The sequence below is a fragment of the Pagrus pagrus genome (assembly GCF_965226575.1).
Source record: "Pagrus pagrus genome assembly, chromosome: 18".
Lineage (NCBI taxonomy): Eukaryota > Metazoa > Chordata > Actinopteri > Spariformes > Sparidae > Pagrus > Pagrus pagrus.
Genome location: NC_140202.1, coordinates 16200314 through 16218257, shown reverse-complemented (window position 1 = coordinate 16218257; position 17944 = coordinate 16200314). Strand labels below are relative to the sequence as shown.

Below are 17944 nucleotides of genomic sequence, written 5' to 3'. Positions count from 1 at the left end.
TGCCACCATCCCGGCCATTTCATGTCCGAGCCCACCTGGGGTAAACAAAAAAGGACTTGGAGCGACAGAATATTAACTAAAGAAGAGAGGGGAAAAATAGCACTGACAAAACTGAAAATACTTTTCAACCCGTCAAACTTTCGGTCTTAAAAAATACCTCTTTCATTGCATCGCTTTTGTGGTGTAATTCCCCCTCCTCTCCCACAACCCCCTGCGGGCTTTTAAAGGTGCAGTGTGTCTAATGAAAAAATAAAACATCTGTTTAATCTAGCTATTTCAAAAGCAAATCCCCTTTTGATCAAAAAATGATATTGATCTGACTCCCTTAGTTGTGTGGCGAGGATCTCTCCTTTAAACTTGAAATATCATGGAGTCTTTGTGGCAAATCAATACCGCCGCTGCCTTTTGAGGCTTGTTTCAAAGGGCACCAGATCCATTTGAATATAGTAGAAATGGTTATGTTATAAATTAATGTGTAAAACATGATCTCGGCCTGGCTTTAAAAGGGGGATGTCTTTATTTTCTTGCCTTTTAAAACTGCTAATAATCCCCTCATGGTCGGTTCTGACGCACGTGACGGCCGGGTCACAACAGGGAACCTGTGACAGGCACGCGGCCCCTGGTGGAATGAACCGGTCCTAATATTCCTTGAGCTTTAGCGTGTCTGTCCTCACCCCTCACTCTCTGTCTGCGGGGCCCCGGCATCGGGCCTCAGCTATCTCCACATCTCCCCATTTTCTTTAATTACACCTCAGCATATTGCTTTTGGGCCATATGGAAGGCAGATATTGAGACCAGATAAGATGTATAAACTTCTGTCAACACCACAGTATATTAGCTAGAGCTGGAAGCATATTATCTCTATTCTATCCTTCCAATTAGCGCCCAATATCAAAATACATTAGGACAAGCCTGTCGACGAGCAGCAGGAAAAAACATGACATTAATGGGGCCTTCATCCGTTTTCTTCTTTTATTAAAATTGTATTACTTCCTTGCGTTTGTTTTCTTTGCCACAAAAATGACAAGACATTTCCACCAAGGGACCCAATAAAAACACAGATAAATTACCCATTTAAACTCAATGGCCTGAGAACTCCCAGTGTTCAGCTGGTCCATACTGGCCTCGAGGTTTTACAGTGGGGTCTTCAGTAACAAACTGCTGCTCTTAAAAAAACAAACAGCGTAGATTCACACGAGAAAACTTATTTTCCTACATAAACTGAGATTGTGTTGCATGTGTCCCATTGAATCAAAGGATTTTAAACATTGTGTCATTACTGGAACATTTTGAGTGAAATATCGGATTACAGACGCATGCATTGGGGCAATGTGGATTCTTACAGCAGTAATGGCTCCATTATTTTAATAGAAAAATGTCAAGGGGAAACAAATCACACCCTAAACCCATGTGAGGCCTGTATCGCCTGATCTGAAATACACAGCATCAACGTGGCCTCACACTCAGCTCACCTCCCAGTGACACCATGTTCATGTGAAAGCTACCGCCATAACCAAAGAGCTCTCCAAGAACACAACTGTCTTCTTCACTATGTATATATTACAGCTGCATTGACGTGATTGAATTCACTGCACCCAGACAGAGAGAGGTCACAGTGAGCCTCGCTGCAGCATCAGGATGTACTGTATACACTATGAGAGACATGGAGAGAATAAAGGAGGAGAGAGCGGCAGGATGAGGCAGTAGAGAGAGGTCACTTTGAGAAGCTGGATGCGAGCACATGCCAAACAGCGTCTCTGGATCTCTCTCTCTTCCTCTAATCCCCTCTCTGATCCACCGGCGCTCAGGCCAATCATTTGAGGCCGGCCACAACCCGTGATCGCTGGGCCCTAATCTGAGTCTTCGGCCCCGGCCGCAGTCCACCTCAGACAGCACCGGCCGGCTGCCAGCAGAAGAGTGGCAGGCTTAGCCTTCTCCAGAGAGACAGCTAGAGGTTGTCTCTACATGGATGGGCACTTCGCAGCTCGGCGGGGGCGGGAGGAAGGGGCAACATAGCAGCTGCTCAGGGCATATGGGCAGAATTCATTAAGTCTGGCTAAATAAGCCAATTGTGGAGGCGGTAAAAAAAAGTGTGCGTTTGTATGTCTGATAGGGAAACAAACAGAGATCACTCACTGTGTTAGAGCTCAAATATTCTGAGACACACAATTATTCCAAGCACAAATATCCCGTGTGATAGCTTCGTCCGGAGGCATTAGACTTGATGAAGTTGATTCAAGGTCCCCTAAATGAAAAAAATCTGGATCTATTTGTGATGGCCAGTGATTGAGCTGTTAGATGCATAGATTATGTGTCCTTGAGGACTTTTGCTGTGCATCTCCAAATGTCATGAGACTGCTCTCTGCAGCAGAAATAAACCCAATCACAATCTGTAAATGTTACAGCTGTTTCCCTAATAGACCTGGCCTGACTTCGGAGGCCTGCATTGATATTCGCACACATGAACCGAAGACAAAACTGAATGCTGATACATGCGACCAGCGTGTGCTCAAGTCGCGGTATACAATGCATTTCATAAATTATATCGACTTCTGAGCAAAGGGGTCAGAGCCAGCGTCCTGAGGCCTGTTCTGTCAGCTCTATATTCAGTGTTATCATTGTTTTCTTTCACACTAAAGAACACAAACCTGACACCAACTATTGTCTTGTTCCCCCGACTTACATCCATTCCTCTTTATCCAGTAAAAGGTATAATGTATGCTAATCCCCCAGGTGTCAATAGGAACTCTGTTCAATGCATTTGAGATAATAGTGAAGAAGGGGTTGCTCCTATCGAAGACCTGGAAGATAAAGTCAATGGCACAGTCAATAACAATAAGGTTGTAGGCTTTAATGAGGAATGTTAATTTGAACACAATCAACTGGATTTCAGCTTAGCTGATTATCAACCTTGGACTTGTATGAGGGTGTTGATAATGCTGGCAGTACAGGGAGGGCATTTTTATCTGTGACAGCTTTTTTTCAGGGGAGCTTTTCAAACAAAATCAGTTTGCCTTTTGGCTGTTTAAGTTAAAAACTAACAAACAAGAGAGGGTGGATTTCAAAAAACTGGAACAAAGACAGGTTGAGACAGCACAGCACTGTTCACTGCACTTTATTTAGAAAATACAAAAAAGACTGTATTTACACTTTACAAAATATAAATTCTGGATAACAACCAGTAATTAAAGTTTCTAAGACCAAAGTCACTGGCCCTTCTGTGTAATGGACATTCACCTAGTTCCCACTTGAGCCATTTAAAGTCCCAGTCCAAACCTCCTCCTCCTCATGTTAGAGGCACCTCGGGTTGCTCCTCACTCTCTCCTTGATCCCATTCCATCAGCAGCTCTGAGGACACCTCTGTAAACAGATGATCCCAGTCCCAGCTCACATCATCCTGCAGAGCAGAAGAGGGGGAGAGAAGAGGAATTAGAGAGGCAGAGGGAGACATACCAAGAAGGAGAGCATGGGGAACAGAGGGAGCAAAGAGAGGAGAATGGGGAAGGAGAACAGAGGGTGTTAATGTACACATCATAAATCTTGATTACCTGGGAGACAGAGTGGCAACCTCCCCTGGTGCTCTAGAAACAGCTGGACAGGCCTTCGCTTGGAGCTCACAAGCTATATTTACTAAAAATTCACTCACCTCTTTCACCTCCTGCTCCGGCGATAAAACCTTGGTGAGGAGCTTCAAGTCGATCTCTCCATCCTGAAGAAAGAGCATGTAAAATTCACTGAGCATGCACAAACAGAGGTGACGTTGGTTGCAAAATTAAATGGACCACCTTGATGAGCAGAGAGGTCTGAATATCACAGAGATATAAAAATAAATGGCTTTGACTTACTAATGTCTGGAACGCAGAGTTATACTTCAGATCATTGTCCAGATCTCTGTAGGTCATTACCTGGTTCACCTGGATGCTAACAGGGTGATAGACAGTCAGAATAGGCATGTGACATACTAATAGACTTGTATTTCAATCAGAAAAACAGAGGCAAGCCATGCTTTCACATTTCACGCAAACCCAGACTGAAAAGTGGCTTTGCAGAAGTTTGGAGTTTGTGCACAATGAAGCTCCAAGACTTCGAGCAAAGACCACAGAGAGCAGGAGATGGTTGCCAAGTGGTAAACGCTTCAAATTGAAACCCAGCTGCTTATCTGTGGGTTGGAATTAAGTGGGGGGGCTCTCAAAGTGGCCGGGGCCTAGCAGTGCATGCCAGTCCTACTTACTGCACATTACACGCTACATTGCCCCCGCAATGAGTTCAATGTGGATATTATCTCGCACAGAGAGCAAGCCCCAGCCTAATAACCTCCACCGCTGTCATAGCCTTGCTACATATTCGACACATGTCGGCGTGTCTCTCACTGCCCTGTAAATCAAAGGGCCCGGTTAGTCGGGACCCTGGTAACAGAATTGTATAAATCACACCCAACTGTTATTTCTCCATTTCAGCCCGATAAAGCAAGACACTCTGCAGCGGCACGAAAGAAGGACAGGTAACCATCAAAGTCACCAGAGCAGGCTACTGATCTCGTGTCCTGTGCAGACAGAGGTTAACTGTCATACATGGGTCTGGGGACACGCTGCTGTGTGTGTGTGTGTGTGTGTGTGTGTGTGTGTGTATGGATCCTGAGTGCATGAATTTCTACGAGTTCAAGGCGTTCACTACTGTACCTTGGTGGAGCTGCAACTTGCTTGGTAAGATCTTCTTCCTGGACTTCGTCAAGTTCTGGAATCACTGGAATATCTGTAACCAAAAAACGAGAGCTCAGTATTTTACAGACAAACTAATTACGTTTAAAAAAGAGTCAGAATTTGAGAAAATATCATGGTAGCCAGATGACAGACTCATCTATGATAAATACAGTAAATCCCCTGTGTATGGATGCTAGAAGTGCATATTTTTGTGTGAGTATGTGTATGTGTGATGTCTGTGTGGCACCCCCTCCCCTCCCTCTCTCTCGCTACATCCTCATAAGAGCTGCCCTGTCACAATAGCCATGCGGCCATGAATATTCAGGAGGCGAGGCGGCAGCTCTTCCTGCTGTGAGAGGGGCGCTGGCCAGGGGCTCCCCAGAAAGCACCCCCTGCTACCTTAGCATTTGGGCCCTGTCAGCGCCGCCCACCCCCAGGACCCGCAGTGGCCGGCAGGCCGACCTCCATGTCCACTCTGCCACTCCGACTGGGGCGGCATCCAGCCATGTGCAAGAGTATTTGCTTGCGGGCCCATCTGTGTGGGGTCGGAAGTCACAGTGCGGCCTGGCAGGGGCTGCAGTGCCAGGAGCCGCCAACCCGCTGCTCGAACAGTGGGAACCCACTTTAATTGGCAAAACGCAACAGGACAGAGGATGGCTCCACTCGCAAGAAGGACAGGGCAAACTTTCACAGCATTTTTCAGATGGACATTTGTAAGAGAGGCGTAATAACAGAAAAAAGACGGATTGGATGAAAATAAAATGAACGACTCATAATTAAGAAAGAGACTGACTGATATGTGTTCAAAGACTTTCATTATAAGTGACACTAGAAGGTTATTGTATAATATGTATTAAAGAAGAATGTAAGGCACAACCATCAATAAAGAAGAAACGTTTCACAAAAACTGTTTCATCATTGTCAACGGTACACATTTTTATGTAGTACAGACTTCACTGGCTTCCCTTCTGCCCTTATATTTTATGTGTTAACTTTGGGTGTCATGTAGCTTTCCTGTACAATATTTTCTGGGGGAAGGCAGCAGACTGCACATCCTTATTAGCTCTACAGCTGAGTGTTGACAGTGTGAGAGACAGAGAGAGAGAGAGAGAGACGGATAGAGAGAGAGAGGGAGAGAGAGGAACAGACAGATAGTGAGAGAAAAAGAGAGCTGGACTGCATGAAGAGGGTTGTCAGTAATCTCTAACCACAGTACTGCACCCTGAGGGGAAAGTCAATAGAGGAGCTAAATAGAGGTGAAGAGATGGAAGTCTGCATCTGATGTGAGGAAATATCTTCGCATCGGTGTCACTGTTCCCTCAAAATAACTCTGAAAATAAACTGAAGTTGAAGAAACGTCAATCTGTGATGGAACTCTAAATTTTAGCTCTACGTGAAAAGTGGTGGACTGAGAAATGATTTTGATAAAAAATTCTGAAGGCAACTTGTTCAAATCCTAACCCATCAACTTTTGGTAGATAACAAAAGCTCATCCCTCTGTTGATAACTTATTTCTTTCTCTTTTTTAATTAAACCAAATTAAAAATGCCACGCTCGTTTAGCCACTGACAAGATTCATCTGTGTTTCTGATATCCAAATAAATGCAGGCGCGGGTATTTCATATTCATGAGGCCCCGGTGACACTTTGTCCTCTCATTTACAAAGCACAGCGTTCAGCAGAATCCGTCCCCCCTGGACCCCCAATCAAATTTAATGGTCTTAGTGCAATGACATCAAAAAGCCTTGCCGTCCGGCTCTTTGCAAACAGCTTCCTGGGTTGTCTATCTGTCCACAGAGACACACACACACACACATACACCCTTTTTCATTTCAGCCAGTAATACACTATTAACACACTCCATGAGAGTTCAATGTGAAGCACAGAGGCGTATGTTGTCTATATGCAAAGTCTATTATTAAGAGAAAAAAGGGAACAACATTTTTAAATGAGCTTCAAATTCAACCCATTACTGGAGGTCAAGCAGGGCGTCAAAGCAGCTGCAAACAAGCACCAGTGTTTTCTTCTAACGCAAAGGGCAGCTCCATCAGAGGGAGTCGTCTCTCCTCAGAGCGGCACGCATTACCTGCGATGACTTCCTTCCCTCGGCCGGACATGTATCAAGGTGGCTTTTGTCTGGCAGCGAGCGAGGCCACGCGTATCCTTATTACACGGGCCCCGTCCGGCTTCCTCGCTGAAGCATGTAAATATCAAAAGGGGATAATTTGCTGTGAGTGTAGACATACTCCCGGCAGGCACACGCCAGTCAGCGACTTTGGAGAGCAGGACATCACTTGGGCTCCTATAATCTACACAGGGGTCCAGTCAAATGATTACCTTGGCCCAGAGTCCTTTTGAAAAGCTTACAGGACAATATTCAACACAACACGAGCTGAGAGTAAGACAGTGAGACATGAAACAAGATGAGTGTGTTTGTGATACTGGTGCTATTTTAAGTGACCAGCAGGAGGCTTTGGGGGGCAGCTGATGGGGAAGATGGGAGCAGGGGACTAGGTGAGCCTTCTCTCTCTCTCCCTCTCTCTCTCTTTCGGTGTTTGTAGCCAGTGGACATAAGGGATAAGGGTAGGGGACATAATCAAGATGGCAGGGGCTATCTCACTAACCCTCAGCACTGTAATTTCCAATGCCCCTGCCTCCAGCTCTGTATTAAGAGGTCTCCCTCCACAGAGTAATCATCTTTCCGGCGGCATTAACTGCAAGAGAACCAAACCTCTGGACTCTTCGTTCAAGCGGCCATTTGAACCAGTGCATTCTGGATAGTGATGGACAATATGTGTGTGTGTGTGTGTGTGTGTGTGTGTGTGTGTGTGTGTTTGTGTGTACATAAATGTAATAGAAACTGACAGTATAGTAAGAATTTCACAGTACATCATCAAACCCTGCAGTTCACATGTAAAACTCAGAGTGATTTATCAACACATTTTAAATTTAATATGGAAGTTTTTACATGCAATGACACTTTTTTAAATGGTAATTGTCAGATTTTGTCGATAAAATATAACATGGAGGAGTATATTTTCATTTGTTCTGAGTGACAACTAAATATTTTTGGTGAGTTCACTCGTGAAAAAATTAATGATAAAAAGTAAAATATTTCAATACTACAAATACATTTGACTCAGTATTTTTCACAATAAGTGGGGATTATCATTTTTGCATCACATTTTCAATCAAAAAAAAAATCAAATCTGGATGATGGGACATTTGTTTGGGTCTGTATCAAAGAAACATGTTCTCTTACATCTGGATAACAGGATTTGTGAGGGCAGGGAATCTGCAGCACGACAGTCCTTAATTATAATGCTGTTTTGTCACATTTAACCTTTTAAAAAAAAAATGGCATCTTCTGCGATTTGGACTATATTTTGAATAATTAATGGGATTAACAGACTTTTTTTATTTTCATGACAGATTTGCAGCTTTTTAAAATGATCATTTCACTTTTTTTATGTACTGCAATATTCTGAATTTAGAAACATCTTGATGGACATTTCTAAATAGTTATGTTAGAATCACAACAAGCTGGCTGTAAATAAAAGGTTTATGATCAATATGGCCTTTGTTTATTTGTTCATAAATGGCATTACTCAATACTACCTGAAGTACTGGTGTGTAGTAGTCCTTTAGTGTTGTCACCTGAGCGTTTCATGCTGCTAACCTATCTTAAGTGAGGCTATTTGACCCTATTTGTCCCCAGCTGCCTTGTGCCACAAAATAGAACAATTATTCTAGGCAGGGTTTAGCTGAAATTTCCCCCCACAGTCCTGACATTGTTTGTGGTGTGCAGAGTTGGGCCCTCAGGTGACTCGGTTAACGCTAGATCTGTATTCAACAGCACCTGTCGACACTGTTTGTGTGTGTGTTGGGTGTGTGTGTGTGTGTGTGTATGTGTTGATGACCAACTGTATCGTTCTGGGTGGTGAAGGGAACATTTAAATCCTGCGACAATATTCTCCAACAACCACAGATCTAACTTAATTTAATGAGCATACTCACTTGTCATTTTCATCATGCTTATACGGAGTCACACACTGGTCAAAGGCAGAGTTCTAACACATGAATCTATGCCGGATTCAAGGAGAAATATGGCGTGAGCATCAGTGAAAAGCGATGATCTGACCACCTGCTTATCTGCTCTACTTCCAGAGGATGAATGTGCCGGGGAGGCACTGGAGGGCTCCTCTTTGCCCATGAGCGGAGACACAGAGTGGGGGGATAGTGAGGGTGCTCTTACCTCCTTCATCATCTGATCCCTGGGGAGTTTGTGGTCGCAGGCGGCGGCTGTAGAAACAGGAAGTGTGAGAGTATGAATTATTTAATGCTTTCAAAATGCAGCCCGATGGTGAGGTCATCACAGGGAGTGAGTGAGTTGGCTCCTGAGCTGCTTTGCTTTGATGATGGGCCTGTTTTTGTCTTGTCTTTCTCTCATGGTAGTTAGGACACTTGCTCAGTGTGCTACACTCTGACTGGACTTCTGAACAGTCGCTTCTGCCAAAAGGCACTGACAGTGCTATGAGATGCTGTAGTGCTTGTCTAAGTGACCACACTGGCAGCCTAAGACAAGATCACCTCCAGGATTTTTTTTTTTTAAAAACACACTCAGCTGGAGCAGCAGTCTGAATAAGTATTACTAAGACAAGACAGTTGTGACAGGAGCACAACATAAGGGATTTTTCTGCAGGGTAACAACTTTACACGCGAAGCCTGAGTCTCACGACAGCCAGTCAGGCACCAGGCTCCAACTGTGCTGATGAGTAAAACATAGACAACTCCGTCCTCTACCTGCCTCTTCTCGTGATGTCTATTCTAGTCACAGAATGATGGGAGGGAGCGTGAGGGGGAAAAAACTAGAATAACAGGACAACTTGGCTCCTAACAACAATAAAAGTGATGACAACTCAGTCACGCTGTTTTTTAATCATGTTAAGTGATTGTTCTTGGAAGGTGAGGATTAGCTGCAACCAAGGACAATCTGAAAGTACAGCGCTATTTCCACTTTACTGCAAAGGGAACAAATATTTAAAATTACCTATTTTATACAAACACACAAAATGTGACTGCCATTGAATTCAATCAACATCAGCAGGTCTACAATGAAATATGGATGTGGTGGCAGAGTGAACTTACTCTTCCAGGTCGTCAGCTGCAAGTCTGCTTGAAGATCTGTACAGCAGCAGAAAAAAGACAATTGTTAGACTAATTAAATAACACATTCGTTAGATTACATTATACCTTCATTCAAAATAATGGTAAGCAAAAATCTCTATGATATTTTTCTCCCCATTCTTCACAGATTCCTCAGATTTACTCTGATGGGTACACCCTCTTCACCTGTATCTAATGATAGTAATTCTGCTGTATCAGACACAGTGGGGTCTACCATAGTCGTGTCTTCTCCTCTCCTCTCTGTTTTCTCAGCTTCGTCTCCTGCTGGATCGTGCCGCTATTTTCAGACCTCTCTCCATTTACACAGCCCAGCTTGAACAGAGCTTGCCAGACACCAAAATACTGTGTTTTGACACTTCTCTGCCTCAACACAGTATTTTTAGCATTCACTATCGGTTTTAAGACAGGTAGCAATCACACCAGACACCAAAGAAAATGTTACCACATTATTGTTACCTAAGAAGTATGTAAACATATAAATCACGGTTTAATATAAGAAGGGAATCAAAGCAGAGTAAGTTTTTGTATGTTTTAATAAGTGGCCAAAAAGTGTGTATAAGAGGTTTAAATCTTTTTTCATCATGCAACGTGGTTTTGTTAGTTCTCCTGGTGGAGTAGTGCCCCCTACTGGTTTGAAACGCATCACATCCAGTCATTTCTTTGCTGTCATTTTCACCCTTTCATGGTGCCAGAAATCAAAATAGCGGCCCTGCGGTATCAACTGATAATAAAAAGATATTCCTTTAAAAAAATATGCATTTACGAAAAAAGTAATAAAATAAGTGTGTATCATAATACACATAATAAGTACAAATGTTGGCATTCAATTCACTGCACACTAATCAGTGTTCATGAAGCAGTAGGGACAGCACCAGAAAGCCAAACCCCCTGTGAATGAGCATGATGAATAAATGAAAGCTTCTACATCTAAAGTAGCACCTGCACACCAACTACAAACGCTACTTTTAGTTCACCATAAGAGGGATCCCTCCTTCTTCCTGTGGTTATTTCTTTTATTTTCTGTAAAGGTGTTTTTCTGGTTTGGGGGGTGCTGAACAGACTGTGAAGCCTTTGAGGCAAATTTGATTAGGGAGTTTGGGCAATAACGATAAAATTGACTTAAAAATCAGAGCTGTTTGGTTCACACAAACAAACTGAAAAAAAATAGAGGCTGCACAACAATGTCCTTTTGATTAGACATTTTATATTACAAAGACCTGTCATCACCCGATAAATCTCTTTTCAAAGGGAGACCCAAAATAAAAGAAGAGAATGACATAAAACACAATTAGCAAAACAATTCTCAGCTAAAAGTGTTTACTCCTGTTTTGTGTGTCTTATCCGTGCCATCTGAGTGCAGACTATCAGCCTTGACGGTACTAGAGTCCAACCAGGCAGGGCAGAGAGGAGCTGAGGGAGCCTACCTGCCTGCCCTTGGACTGTGTCCTGTCTGGGGGGCGGGGGTGGCGACACTTAAGACACATTACAGGCCCCTTGATTAAGACTCATGTAAGGCAAAGCGATAGACATGGTAAAACTGTCTGGAAAAAGTTGTTAGGGATAAAATATATTGTGACAACCTGGTTTCAAAGGTTCATCAATAAACTGACAGATCATTTAGTGTCAATTAGAAGTGATAGATCGACAAATCCTGGGATTTCTGCGCTGGGATTAGTGGGAGGAGGGCGGCGGTGATTGAGCATGAGGGGTGACATTGAAGGGAAAAGTCCTTGCCGGTTCCAGGGGGGACCATTACTTACTTTGTTTCAGAGAGGATCAATGCGCGTGCAAACCCCTTTTACACCTCCTGTATTTCAATCGCTTTGAGACCAAGAATCAAGCTGGGTTACGCAAAAAAGCAGAGAAGCGACACGCTGACCTTCTGTGAAAAAGGAAAGATCTATTGAGTATGCTGTTTTTCCCTGCTTGCACTAACGGTGCAGTAAACTACGCAAATAAGCACAATTGACTCAGCCTGTTCACTTCAATGCATCTCCTGTGCTCTCACCTCCACTGAGACTGAAAAAAAGGAGGCACAGTGGCAGGTGGGAGAGAAGACAAGAGAGGTGGTTCCACAGTACAATAAAATGCCTCATGTTGATTCAGTCATGTATTCAGATTTAGATCTGTTAGTTGAAGATGAAAGCTTTTGGCAAACAGCTTCCATCTGTTCCAAACATTTCATGAATTCTCCATGTTGTGCTCCCCGTGTAAAGAGCAGACTGCAGTGGTGAGGGGTGATTAAGTGGCTTGAACCCCTGTGATGAAGTGGCTAGCTGACTAACAGTGCCCTCCTGTGGCTGATGCATTAACCATGTCAATTACCGCCTTGCTCACAGATGAAGACGAATGGAGAGTTGCCTGCTCAGACAGGCTCCCTCTAACCTTGTTGATTCACAGCCTGAGTGCCAAATATGCACTGATAAATAAGCTCATTCAACAGTATGAGAGTTCATTAATAACACATAACCCGAGACCGCAGTGCGCGGTCGCCGCCTTCGGCATAGCCAGGGGAGAAGGGGGGAAAAGGTGAGGATACGTACTTGGCAGAACCGGAGCTGGAGCATTCTTCTGCCCAGCCACCCTGCCGCCGGGCTGGTTTAGGAGGAGGGCCCTGAGAGATGAGAGAGGTTTAATAGCAAACAGCTTCATTGAATGTTTGCTCACTCACACAGAAGATAAATAAATCATATTTGCTACAGTTGTTAGGCTTTAATCTTGAAACATAAAGAACAGAAATATCTTTTGTGTGTAAGAGACCTCTTAAAGTACTGTCATAAATATGGGGTCATGTTTTCCATCAGTACCTATCCGACATAGTGGTGAATAGACTATATTGTGTACTTTATAATAGTAAAAAATCCATGAACAAGAGACCTGAAAAATGTGCCAGGAGGTGGCCTTCTTATTTATAACAACAGAGAATAAAGACCCCATCAGAAAAAGTAAACCCTTAAACTTGACATAAATGTGAAAGGCAGGGCTGCAAAGATTAATCAAATTAGTATAATAATTATTCACCACCTGTTTAATTATCAATTGATAGGTTTAAGTGCATTTTCAAGAAAAAAAAAAGTAAAAATTCTGTGATTACAGCCTCTTTAATCTGAATATTTTCTTGTTTCTTTGTTCCTCTATGACAGTAAACTGAATATCTTTAAGTTGTGGACTAAACAAGACATTTGAGGATATCGTTTGAATAACACTGATTTTAACAAGATTTTATAGGCGTAACAACTAATCGAGTAATCAAGAAAATAATGAACAGATTAATAGACAATGAAAATTTCCCATACAGCCCTGGTAAAAGGCATAAAGTTGAAACATCCTGCTTAATGTATGGGGACCATTTAAACCAAAGTTCACCCCTATTCCTGCACTTAAGTAAGCTATGTAAAGCCCCCAGTATAGCAAACAATATGCCTGGTATGTGCAGCAGAGTCAGCTATATGCACCCCATTGTTTTGTTTATTATAGTTTTCAATACGTATAGTTTCCAGCACCAGAACATATGGAACAGAGTGTGGGAACTGCCAGGGCCTGTAAGTCCGACCCTAAAATAGATCCACAAGTGAAAAAAATGACCCTCTATGTCTCGTTCTTTGATTCTGAAAATAGTAAACTGAGTATGCATCTCGATCCTGAGACTGAGACCCTGAGACCGGCACTTGAATGAATGAATTCCTCGAGGGTGGGCACCAGACAAATGAATTAGGGAAAAAAAATAAAAGGCACAACATTTCTCATTACTAAATTGGGTCTGCAGAGGACAAAGTGCTCGTGAAGAATTTCATTCGTTTATGATGAAAGAGGAAATAATCTTTCATGGCCGGTTCCTTCACCAAAGCCATTTATAAATCTGAATGTCACCATTAAGCAGGGCAGAGGGAGGAGGAGCCTCTCTGCTCTGCTGTATATTACCATTAATCGAGAGAGCTGAGGCCGAACTAGCTCCCTCAACTTTGTGTAATTAGTAACTGTCTCTTTATTAGGAACAAAAGGGATTACAATAATGACAACTGAGTCATTTTAAGCAACATTACAAAAAAAGGGAGATCGAGTGATGTGAAATCTCTCTGATGTTTAATGTTTTTGACAATGAACATTCTTCATGAGGGACAAGATAATAGAGTCAAGTGTCTTTGAGTGTAATAAATGTATCCTCTGACAGTTATTCCACTCTACAAAAATGGAGAGGACCACAAGTGTCCTGAGAAACAAAATAAATCCGCGCCTCCAAGTCTTCATGACCAAATATGAACCTCACAGTCGTAGTAAAATAGTTATTGCTGTTAAGGCAATTAGCTTATCCCTCATGGTTTCTAATTTTAAGGTTCTCTGATGGTCTCCAGGGCAAGGAACTTATGATGACCAAACCCTTTGAGCCCATAAAAGCAAATGAGGCTTTGTTTAAAAGGATGTCAGGAATGCGACCAATCAGTTGGGTATTTTCGGCAGAAGAGGCCGGGGTTGATAAACGAAGACTGCAAATAAACCCACCCAGTCGCACGACACGCTGGAAAAATGTATTGCATGTTCACAGCAGGTCAGAGAGGGCGCGAGAATACTGGTTCATACATTAGGGATGTTGGCCTAATTTGGGAAGATTAGCCTAAAGCAAAGGCATCGCTGGAATTGTTTTGCTTTAGGAATGTTGGCTGGTTTACAGTTTGCCGATCTAGGAGACGTGACTGATTCCATGAATGCCAACGATAGTAAAGTGAAATTATTTGTTATGTGGCAATTGTCACTTCTGATTTGACTCCTCTCATATACTGTATTTTTGCCCTATATTCAGTCTAAATTTAGCAAACATTAGCTCCGACATGTTTTATGAGGCAGAGATCACAGAGAAAACTTTATGACAACATTTCTGCTTTTTAAAGTGATCCACAACAGGCAGTATAAGGAGAGGATTTATGAAAACTGTTGGTAGATTTATGGGGATGTAAGTGATGTCATCTGCTTGTTTTTCAATTAGACAATTTACAAGAGAACAATTACAATGCTCTGTGACTCTGAAGCTTGAAAGGATTTTAGGGCTTGTGTGAAGTAACACTTCAAAACATTTCATGCAAGCACATCAGAGCCATTACACACAGGACAATAAATGAAGAGCAGCTACAGTTTTGGAACACTGACTGTATTTGCTTTAAAACCTGCTCAAGTAGGAAAATGGCAACTCCTACATCTCTACATAAATGAGCACTCCATTAAAACTTTATACCATGTGGGTCAAGATGGTGCTACTGTGCGTGCTGTAATGTGAGAGAGGTGGTGAATCTCAAGAGGCCTGGATATCAAATACAACAACAATTACTGTAACAGACCGGCGTTTACTTGTGTAAATGGTATAAAGCTGATGTCTGGAGGATTAGCAGCAGAAGCCATGCAAAGTCACCATTTTGTTCATGCTACCTACCTCCTCATCATCCTGTGATTCATGTATGAGACAAAACCAAAACGCATTTTGATTAAGTTTATTGTGAGGTGAAATCATAACATGCAACTAACTTTACTGTTATCACGTGATCACATACTTCTCCCGCTGAAGCAGAGGTTGAGGACTTCCTTACGTGACGAGAGTCTTCAAACGATGACTGCTCTGCTGCAAGGCGAGCTCTTCGTCCAGACTTCACAACCTGGGAAATGTGCATAGTTTTAAAATGGGAAATAGAGTTTGATATGAAGACAGAAAGGGCAGTTTACGGAGATTTGGGGGATTCGTCTAGCTTAAACTGTGCCATCTAATGAGCCAACCAAATGTTGTCTGGATGGACTCAAGGTTATTTCACTTGTATGTGTGTTGTTTAGCTTAGTCACTTTGTAAAACTTCCAATTCTGTGAAGTCACATTGTGTAGATGTGGTGATGACAGTTTTCTTTAGCAAATGATGGGAGCATTAATCAACTAATGAACATAATTTGAATACATTTCCTTGAGAATGGAGCAGAAAATCTACCTAGGGGGCATGATTCTACTTCAAAATATGATGTAACATTATAATATACATTGGTAAAATGCCAATTCTGAAATTGACAGCATAGTCATCCAGAATTTCTGGAAACATTACTGTCATTTGTAGACAAAAGATTTTTTTATAAGCGCTGAAAACTCAAATTTTAATCCCATGTAGGGTTAGGAGCTGTGAAGTATCTCAGTAGGTGAAAGCTATATGTCCATTGGGCTGAGGTGAAATCAATAGGATGATACATTTTATGTGGTCAAGGGAAGAAAAGGAGTCAATGGACATGCTTATCCAGACCCCTGCTTTTATAATACTCCATTAAGTTGGAGATGATCCGTGGCATCACTATTTAAGCAGTGCTTTCTAGCAATTATGAGTACTTGAATGTAATTCAAATATTATAAGTAATTGTTTACTTTTCATTGCAAATATTTCAGCACAATAAAAATGAACTTTAAACAATCAGTACCCCAAACATCAACACACAGGAAAGTGAATGTACCCCTCAGGCATCCTAACTAGCTGCAACATGTATTTCTAGTCTGGGAAAGTCAAGGGACGAGAAAGTTGCTTTTAATAGAGAAATGACGTGATGGCATTTAAATTACAGTTTAGTTACAGTTACTTGTTTGTTTTTGTTGATAGAGCACTTACAGGCGTCCCAACGACTGAAAGAGGGGAAAGAAACCCCTTCTGTGATAAACAAAACATCCCATAAAACATTGAGCTCAGCTGCTAAGCATGTCGGGATATTTCAGCTAGCACGGCTAACTACCTAGTTAACGTTAGCTGCATATTCAGAGACAAACCTTCTTGCTGCCGTTGCTCAAAAGCAGTAAATGATAATGTGTCTTTGCTGATAGCAGGAGGAGTTCATAGCTTTCTTATTCACTGACTGGCTGATATTAATGTTTACGTTAGCTTCAAAGCTAAGCAGCTAGCAATAGCCTCGCTGCACCGTTACAGTCTGCTCTAAACTCCGTTTACAGGGCACACAATTAATGTTTCCTCTGCTCCTGCTCACTTTTTAAGCGGTTCACTCACATTTTTCACCGCTCCAGCATCTCTGAGCAGAAAGTTATCGTCCATTTCTCTCCTCCTTGCTAACTCCAACCAGAGCAGCAGCGTCTTCCTGGTAACCAGGAAGCGTCATATAGCAACGCTCTCCATGGCAACGCCGATCAGAGGGAGGGCGCGCGCCCCTGTCAAGTCCCGTAAGTATGTAAATAAATATCTGAATATTATAAAGCTTCAGATACACAGAGAATACATGAGAAATTGAGTATAATGTGTTTTTTCAACGTTATTATTGATAATTGGTTTTAATCATTAAACCAAGAGAAATACATCAGTATGCAAACATATACACCATACCATACTACTACTACTACTACTACTACTACTACTACTAATAATAATAATAATAATAATTTAGTTAATAAAAATAAGTTATAAAATACAAATAAAAGGCAGAATACATGCATGTTATCTCTTTAGACATTATCTTTTCAGTCCGTTATAAGTGTTTCATTTTCCAACAAGAATACTTAATGTAACACTGTTGTTCTTACAAAGTCCTTGGGGTATACTCTAAGTGCTCGCAATTTTGTCCTCAATGGGATGTTACTTTTAGTTATCTGTGATAAGCATTTGACAATATTTCCCTAAAATAGGCCTGTGTCTTTGGACACTCCCACAACCAATGAAACAAAATTCCTTTCTTATTCAGGCCAAATATCCGGAATGTTGGGGAGATATTATGAAGTTGACTGTTTTTGTGCCTTTAAGCAGGTCAATTCCCAACAGACTTCACTGTTGCTGCTGCTGAGTATGATGATGATGATGATGATGATGATGATGATGATGACTATAAATGCCTCTAAAAATAATTCATCCCTTATGCATCAGGAATGTTTATCTTTGTACTGTCTTCCCTATTGTACAGTTAAAAGCCCAGGAGGAATTTGTCCCTAGATACCACACCAATCTAGCTGTCTCTGGTACATCAGTGACCCATACTGGTCCATTGTGTCACCAAATTGCAATGCACAGTGTCACAAACACAGATATCTCGACTGATGAAAACACTT

The 17944-nt window shown here is 42.0% G+C and overlaps 1 protein-coding gene across 1 annotated transcript; it reads right to left on the bottom strand.

The window, feature by feature from the left end:
- Positions 1-3099: 3099 nt before the first annotated feature.
- Positions 3100-17015, bottom strand: ift43 (intraflagellar transport 43 homolog (Chlamydomonas)). The gene is made up of 9 exons (XM_084380772.1): positions 16899-17015; positions 15427-15528; positions 12430-12500; positions 9848-9883; positions 8955-9001; positions 4680-4752; positions 3846-3921; positions 3647-3709; positions 3100-3397 (listed from the first exon to the last, which is right to left on the bottom strand). Exons 1-9 carry the CDS (start codon positions 16941-16943, stop codon positions 3287-3289), a joined length of 624 nt encoding a protein of 207 aa, XP_084236898.1. The 5' UTR covers positions 16944-17015; the 3' UTR covers positions 3100-3286.
- Between the last annotated feature and the right edge of the window lie 929 nt (positions 17016-17944).

Coding starts and splice junctions, on each gene's coding strand:
- ift43 (XM_084380772.1), bottom strand. CDS start 16,943: ATGGACGATAACTTTCTGCTCAGAGATGCTGGAGCGGTGAAAAAT. Junction 4,753..8,954: donor GGGATCAGATGATGAAGGAG/GTAAGAGCACCC, acceptor TTTTGGTTACAG/ATATTCCAGTGATTCCAGAA. Junction 3,922..4,679: donor CAAGTTGCAGCTCCACCAAG/GTACAGTAGTGA, acceptor TCACCCTGTTAG/CATCCAGGTGAACCAGGTAA.